The sequence below is a fragment of the Erythrolamprus reginae genome, chromosome 6, assembly GCF_031021105.1.
Source record: "Erythrolamprus reginae isolate rEryReg1 chromosome 6, rEryReg1.hap1, whole genome shotgun sequence".
NCBI lineage: Eukaryota > Metazoa > Chordata > Lepidosauria > Squamata > Dipsadidae > Erythrolamprus > Erythrolamprus reginae.
Genome location: NC_091955.1, coordinates 8,801,373 through 8,809,324, shown reverse-complemented (window position 1 = coordinate 8,809,324; position 7,952 = coordinate 8,801,373). Strand labels below are relative to the sequence as shown.

The 7,952-nt window shown below is 40.0% G+C and overlaps 1 protein-coding gene across 1 annotated transcript; it reads right to left on the bottom strand.

The window, feature by feature from the left end:
- Positions 1–246: 246 nt before the first annotated feature.
- TEX52 (testis expressed 52) lies at positions 247–7,501 on the bottom strand. Its single transcript, XM_070754711.1, has 2 exons — positions 6,984–7,501; positions 247–505 (listed from the first exon to the last, which is right to left on the bottom strand). Exons 1-2 carry the CDS (start codon positions 7,499–7,501, stop codon positions 247–249), a joined length of 777 nt encoding a protein of 258 aa, XP_070610812.1.
- Positions 7,502–7,952: the final 451 nt, after the last annotated feature.

The window sequence follows — 7,952 nt, the reverse complement described above, 5'->3', positions numbered from 1 at the left end:
CGCTTACCATTAGCAGGGTAAGAATGCTGCTTCCTTTTCCATCCCCACAAACCTTTGACCTGTGTCCGAGGGCCCCAGTGGTATGTTCACCTTCTCGTAGTATCTTCTTGGGAGAAGGTAGGGCTGTAAATTTAATGTACGAACTCGGAACAACAACATCAGTGGAATGCTGGGAGCTATTCTGGATTGCTTGGGCAAAATTATTTGGTCCTCCCAAATCTGTAATTTTTTTTTACAGGGTAGAATTTAGGCCGATTTGTTTATTTGGCTGGCTGTAGTGGAAGCCCCTATCTGGCTCCCAGAAAGGACCATTTCCTGGTATTTGTCCACCACTTCCTGGTAAACGGGGCCGTTGTTCTTAAGAGCAAACTTGAAGGCAGAATCTTGGTAATGGGGTTGAAAGCTGGGACACGGATAATTCCAGCATTCTGGTGAAGAAGGTGCCACAGGCTGTAGCACCATGCAGACGGAAGCTGGGGTTTTTCCTGGGAACAGATGCCGGTACCTGTCCAAAAGATAAAGAGAACAAAGTTAGTTTGTTTTGTTTTGTTTTGTTTTGTTTTGTTTTGTTTTGTTTTGTTTTGTTTTGTTTTGTTTTGTTTTGTTTTGTTTTGTTTTGTTTTGTTTTGTTTTGTTTTGTTTTGTTTTGTTTTGTTTTGTTTTGTTTTGTTTTGTTTTGTTTTGTTTTGTTTTGTTTTGTTTTGTTTTGTTTGTTTTGTTTATTTATTTTTATTTTATTTTATTATTTTATTTATTTTATCTTATCTTATCTTATCTTACCTTACCTTACCTTATCTTATCTTTTTTTATATTTTTATATTTTTATTTTTATTTTTATTTTTATTTTTATTTTTATTTTTATTTTTATTTTTATTTTTATTTTTATTTTTATTTTTATTTTTATTTTTATTTTTATTTTTATTTTTATTTTTATTTTTATTTTGTTTGTTTGTTTGTTTGTTTGTTTATTATTTATTTACTTACTTACTTACTTACTTACGGTACTTATTTATTTATTTATTTGATTTGTATGCCGCCCCTCTCCGCAGACTCGGGGCGGCTCACAACAGTGATAAAAACAATACATAATGACAAATCTAATAATTAGAATCTAAAATAACAATTGTACATTTAAAAATCTAAAAACAAGGAACCCCAATATAAAAAACATACATACAGTCGTATCATGCACAAAAACTACATAGGCAGGGGGAGGTGTTTCAGTTCCCCCATGCCTGGCGGCAGAGGTGGGTTTTAAGGAGTTTACAAAAGGCAAGGAGGGTGTGGGCAATTCTAATCTCTGGAAGGAGCTGATTCCAGAGGGTCGGAGCCACCACAGAGAAGGCTCTTCCCCTGGGTCCCGCCAGACGACATTGTTTAGTCGACGGGACCCAGAGAAAGCCAACTCTGTGGGACCTGACCGGTCGCTGGGATTCGTGCGGCAGAAGGTGGTCTCGTAGATACCCTGGTCCGGTGCCATGAAGGGCTTTATAGGTGATGACCAACACTTTGAATTGTGACCGGAAACTGATTGGCAACCAATGCAGACTGCGCAGTGTTGGTGTAACATGGGCATATTTAGGGAAGCCCATGATTGCTCTCGCAGCTGCATTCTGCACGATCTGAAGTTTCCGAACACTCTTCAAAGGTAGTCCCGTTTATTAGATTTCTCTGCTGCTCTTTTCTGCAGACTCAGGACTCAATAACAACAGTTACTGTTGTTTACAGGGATTGCATGAAGGAAGTGTCAGGAATACAGTGTTCGGAAACTTCAGATCATGCAGAACGCGGCCGCGAGAGCCATCGTGAGACTCCCAAGATTCGCCCACATTTCTACAACACTCCGTGGCCTGCATTGGCTGCCTATCAGTTTCCAGTCACAATTCAAAGTGTTGGTTATGACCTTTAAAGCCCTACATGGCATTGGACCAGAGTACCTCCGGAACCACCTACTACCGCATGAATCCCAGCGGCCGATAAGGTCCCACAGAGTTGGCCTTCTCCGGGTCCTGTCGACTAAACAATGTCGTTTGGCGGGCCCCAGGGGAAGAGCATTCTCTGTGGCGGCCCCGGCCCTCTGGAATCAACTTCCCCTGGAGATTAGAACTGCCCCCCCTCCTTGTCTTTTGTAAATTACTCAAGACTCACTTATACCACCAGGCATGGGGGAGTTGAGACACCTTTCCCCCAGGCTTCTTTATATTTTGTTTCATGTTTGGTATGAATGTGCTGTTTGGTTTTTAAATATATGATAGGGTTTTATATGCTTCTTTTAATATTAGATTTGTTTTGCTATAATATTGTTTTTATTGTTGTGAGCCACCCCGAGTCTTCAGAGAGGGGCGGCATACAAATCTAATTATTATTATTAATAATAATAATAATAATAATAATAATAATAATAATAATTAAAAATTGTAAAAAAATCAGGAAATAAAGCTTGTATAATTGTGGAAAGAAGTTACAGTTATAGTTTATTAGATTTGTAAGCCCCTCTCCGAAGACTCAGGGCAGCTCACAGCATAACCGTAATACAATACATTACAAATCCAATAATAAAAAATTAAAACAATTTAAGAAGACATTAACAACATAATAAAATCCCTACCTATGCAATCATACACATTTAACCTGATCAATCATACAGTAAGGCCGAACACATAATAAAAAAGGGGAGGAAAGGTGGTAATTATCCCCACTCCTGGCAACAAAAGTGGGTCTTCAGCATTTTACGGAAGGAGAGGAGGTTGGGGGCTGTTCGAATCTTGGGAGGGAGTTGATTCCAGAGGGCTGGGGCCGCCACAGAGAAGGGTTTGGGTTACGGTTAGGGTGCATGGCCTCTCCTTGCCTCCAAGAGATACAATTTCCCTATCTATTTACTATTGCTGAACATCCAAAATATACTATTTAATCCTATGTATGTATGCCATGGTATACATACATATTACACACAGGCACACAAAAATATACATTATTATTATTATTATTATTATTATTATTATTATTATTATTATTATTTATTAGATTTGTATGCCGCCCCTCTCCGAAGACTCGGGGTGGCTCACAACAGTAATAAAAACAGTATAACAATGGGACAAATCTAATAATAAAAATATATAAAACCCCCAATAATTAAAAACCATAACACCAAACATGAAATATAAAAAGCCTGGGGGAGATGTCTTAGTTCCCCCATGCCTTGCGATATAGGTGGGTCTTGAGTAACTTGCGAATGACAATATATCTACAATATAAAGCAGGAGTCTACAAACTTTTTACACAGGGGGCCAGTTCACTGTCCCTCAGACTGTTGGAGGGCCGGACTATAAAAAAACCCTATGAACAAATCCCTATGCACACTGCACATACCTTATTTAAAGTAAAAAACAAAATGGGAACAAATACAATATTTAAAATAAAGAAGAAGTAATAAGTAATTAAGTAATTAATAATTAAGTAATAAAGTAATTTATACTTCTTTATTAACAAGTAAATTTAAACTTAAATCAACAAACTCCATTTCTCCTTCCTTCCTTCCCTCCCTCCTTCCTCTCCACTTCTCTCGTCCTTTCTCTCATTTTCCTCTCCCTCGTTCTTCCCCTCCATCATTTTCTCATTTTTCTCTTTCTTTCTCTCTCTCTCTTTCCATCTCTCCCTCTTCCTTTCTCTCTCCCTCTCTATCTCTCCCTCTTTCTCTTTCTTTTTTTCTCTATGTCCCTCTCTTTTTCTTTCTCTCTCTCTTCTCTCTTTCACTCACTCTCTTTCTAACTCTCCGTCTTTGTATCTCTCACACTTTCTCTCTCTCCCCCTCTCTCTATTTCTCCCTTTCTATCTCTCCCTTTCTATCTCTCCTCTTCATTTCTCTCTCCCTCTCTATTTCTCCCTCTTTCTCTCTCTTATTATATCAATCGGTAAAATCTCGTGTGCTGCCCCGGGCCGGTTAAAAGATCTCAGCGGGCCGCATCTGGCCCACGGGCCGTAGTTTGGGGACCGCTGATATAAAGTGTGTGTACACGCACGCACAGCTCTTCTAAAATTATACACATTCAACCTCATTTACTGTGATAGGAAAAACATACCCAGAGCCCAAAAGGGGGAAAAAGAAAAAAAATCAACATTTTTCTACCGGGTTCTGCATACCAGACTGTGCTCGTAGGAGCCCATCATTGGATAAGCCCTAGATTTGCCAGATATCATTCCAAGCCATAGTTTGTTGCTGGGCTGCTTAAGAACGAATCAACCGTGCAAGATAAGGGTTTTGCTTGCGATGAGAATAGGGTTGAAGAAATAAGCCTCAACTCTCTGCCAAAGGGAGATATTGGCCCAAATTGCAAATACACACTGAGAGGACTCTATTTTCAGAGTTCCACTAGGACATTGGGAAACTGAAAAACTCTTGTGAGCACCACAACCCAACTGCTTGAACAGAAGGCACACAATTGTTGACCGCAATAGCACAAAGCACCAGAACTCCCTTTGAACAGGCAGCAGAACTGAGGATACAAAAGCAAACGGAGGAGGAAGGAAAACAGGAAGGAAAGAAGAAAGCCCAGTTCGGGAAGTTGTTTTCATAATTCAACTACCTGGACAATTTATTTATTTTATTTTATTTATTTATTTTGTCCAATACACAATGAGGGTTTTAGTGGGTATATATCTATATACACATAATAAAATACATGATGAAGGTTATAGAGGAGATACTCATAGTAAAATATATTTAAGAGATAATAGAAAAGAAGATAAAGTAATAGAACATATCAATGAAAGAATAGAAGAAGAGATATAGGAATAGAAGAAAGGTATAGGAGATATAGGAGAGCAATAGGACAGGGGACGGAAGGCACTCGAGTGCACTTGTACTCGCCCCTTACTGACCTCTTAGGAATCTGGAGAGGTCAACCGTAGATACTGTAATCTAAGGGTAAAGTGTTGGGGGTTTGGGGATGACACTATGGAGTCCGGTAATGAGTTCCACGCTTCAACAACTCAGTTACTGAAGTCATATTTTTTACAGTCAAGTTTGGAGCGGTTAATATTAAGTTTAAATCTGTTGTGTGCTCTTGTGTTGTTGTGGTTGAAGCTGAAGTAGTCGCCGACAGGCAGGACGTTGCAGCATATGATCTTGTGGGCAATACTTAGATCTTGTTTAAGGCGTCTTAGTTCTAAGCTTTCTAGGCCCAGGATTGAAAGTCTAGTCTCGTAGGGTGTTCTATTTCGAGTGGAGGAGTGAAGATAATGCAACTTCTCCAGGGAGCTTGCGAAACAGCTAGTGTAGTGGAATGTAGTCTGGATTCCCAAGACGGAAGAGCTACATTCCGGCTGACCAAGAGTGAGCAAAATCAAGATACTTTTTTCAAAAAGGGAACTGGGCTTTGTTTGAAGATGTTTCGCTTCTCATCCAAGAAGCTCCTTCGGTTCTGACTTCGGTTCTTCAGTCAAAATTGAAGACGTTTCTTGGATGAGAAGCGAAACCTCTTCACGCACAAATAAAGTGCACTTACCTCTTTTGGGGGGGACCAGGTGGGGGTTCCCCTTACCGGCTGCTACCGGTACGCCCTCTGGGATCATCATGAGCGCATAGGAGATTTGGCTTCTGCACATGCACAGCAAGCAAAATGTGAAGACTCTCTTGTGCAAGAGATTTCACCGATTTTTGGCGATTTCTTTGCTTCCGGGCATGCGCAGAAGCAAAAAAACCACAAATATACTGCCATAATGTACATTTCTCCAATTCTTTGCTATTTGTATAGGTCAGGCATATAATAATAATAATAATAATTATTATTATTATTATTATTATTAGTAGTAGTAGTATTATTAGTATTATTAGCATTAGTATTATTAGTATTATTAGTATTATTAATAGTATTATTATTAATAGTATAATTATTATAATTATTAGTATTATTAGTATTATTAGTATTATTAGTATTATTAATAGTATTATTATTATAATTATTATAATTATTATAATAATTATTATTATTATTATTATTAGTATTATTATTAGTATTATTATTAATAGTATTATTATTATAATTATTATAATTATTATAATTATTACTATTATTAGTAGTATTATTATTAATAGTATTATTATTATAATTATTATAATTATTATAATTATTACTATTATTATTACTATTATTATTAGTATTATCATTATTATTTATTTATTAGATTTGTATGCCGCCCCTCTCCGAGGACTCAGAGCGGCTCACAACAATAGATACAATAAAATACAAATCCAATATAAACTATATTAAAAAACCCATTATTATAAAAAAACTAACAATTCTAAAACAATCATACCAATCTCATATGTTTAGTCAGGAAAGGTAAGGGGAGAAATCAATCACCCCATGCTTGGCGGTATAGATGGGTCTTCAACATCTTACGGAAGGCAAGGAGGGTGGGGGCAATTCGAATCTCAGGGGGGAGTTGATTCCAGAGGGCCGGGGATGCCACAGAGAAGGCTCTTCCCCTAGGTCCCGCCAGAGGACAATGTTTAGTCGACGGGACCCGGAGAAGGCCAACTCTGTGGGACCTAATCGTCCGCTGAGCAGAAGACAGTCCCGTAGGTATTCTGGTCCGATGCCATGTAGGGCTTTATAGATCATTACCAACACTTTGAATTGTGACCGGAAACTGATCGGCAGCCAATGCAAGCCGTGGAGTGTTGACGAGACATGGGCGTATCTAGGGAGGCCCACAATAGCTTGCGGGGCCGCATTCTGCATGATCTGAAGTTTCCGAACATTTTTCAAAGGTTGCCCCACATAGAGAGCGTTGCAGTAGTCGAACCTCGAGGTGATACACAGCAAACAGTATATATCATCTGTACTGTTTGCTGTTTGCTGGAAGACAAATTGCTAGGAAGCAGAGGCAGAATTTTTCCCCCTTGCGTTCCTCCCCCGAAACTACGGTGCGTCTTATACTCCAGGGTGTCTTATACTTCAAAAAAAAATATGGTATCTTACCGCCTGAGCTCTTCGGGAGGCATAATGTTTCCGTGAGCGTCCAATGGAGGAGCCCGACACTCGCTTCTCAACTTCAGTACCTCCTGCTTGTTCACTTCTTTCTTCGTCCGGGTCAGGACTCGTTTCTTGTGCCTGAGGTCCACAAACAAGGCGTCCCCTTCAATGAACCTGGTGTAAGTGTTGCCATCCAAGAAAGAAGGCGGCGGGACCGGTGGCTCAGTCAAGGAGGGCTTCCTGGGAGCAGTGATCCATCGCCACGTGTTGCTATCGAAAGGTTTGTCCGGCCTGGGTCGGTAGACGGGGGGCAGCCTCCCGACATCCAACCAGGTGTGGTAGCCCCAGATGTGCCAAAGGACAGCTTCCTCCAGCGGGCAACGCAATTTCTGGCGAACTTTGATCTTGGAATCTGTGTACAGAGGCTTCTGTGTCGCTAGTTTGTGGTAGGGTCGGGGAGAAAATCCGGGCCATGGTATGTATTTCTCCGTACAGAGGTAATGCCGTTCTTTCCAGGTAGTCATCTTGAAAAAGCCATTGGAGAAGTCCTAGTTGGGGGAAAAAAGAAAGCAGCTCACAGCCCTTATAAGTTCCAACAAGGTTACTTTATTTAATCCCAGCACGAATCCCAGCGGCGAATAAGGTCCCACAGAGTGGGTCTTCTCCGGGTCCCGTCAACCAAAAAATGTCACTTGGCAGGATCCAGAGGAAGAGCCTTCTCTGTGGCGGCCCCGACCCTCTGAAACCAACTCCCCCCAGAGATTAGAATTGCCCCCACCCTCCTTGCCTTTCGTAAACTGCTTAAAACCCACCTCTGCCATCAGGCATGGGGGAACTGAGATACACTCTCCCCCTAGGCCTTTACAATTTTATGCATGGTATGTTTGTACGTATGATTGGTTTTTTATATAATGGGTTTTTAACTGTTTTTTAATATTGGCTTTTGTTATTTACTGTTTACTGCTGTTGTTAGCC

Coding starts and splice junctions, on each gene's coding strand:
- TEX52 (XM_070754711.1), bottom strand. CDS start 7,501: ATGACTACCTGGAAAGAACGGCATTACCTCTGTACGGAGAAATACATA. Junction 506..6,983: donor CCTCCCGAAGAGCTCAGGCG/GTAAGATACCAT, acceptor TCTTTTGGACAG/GTACCGGCATCTGTTCCCAG.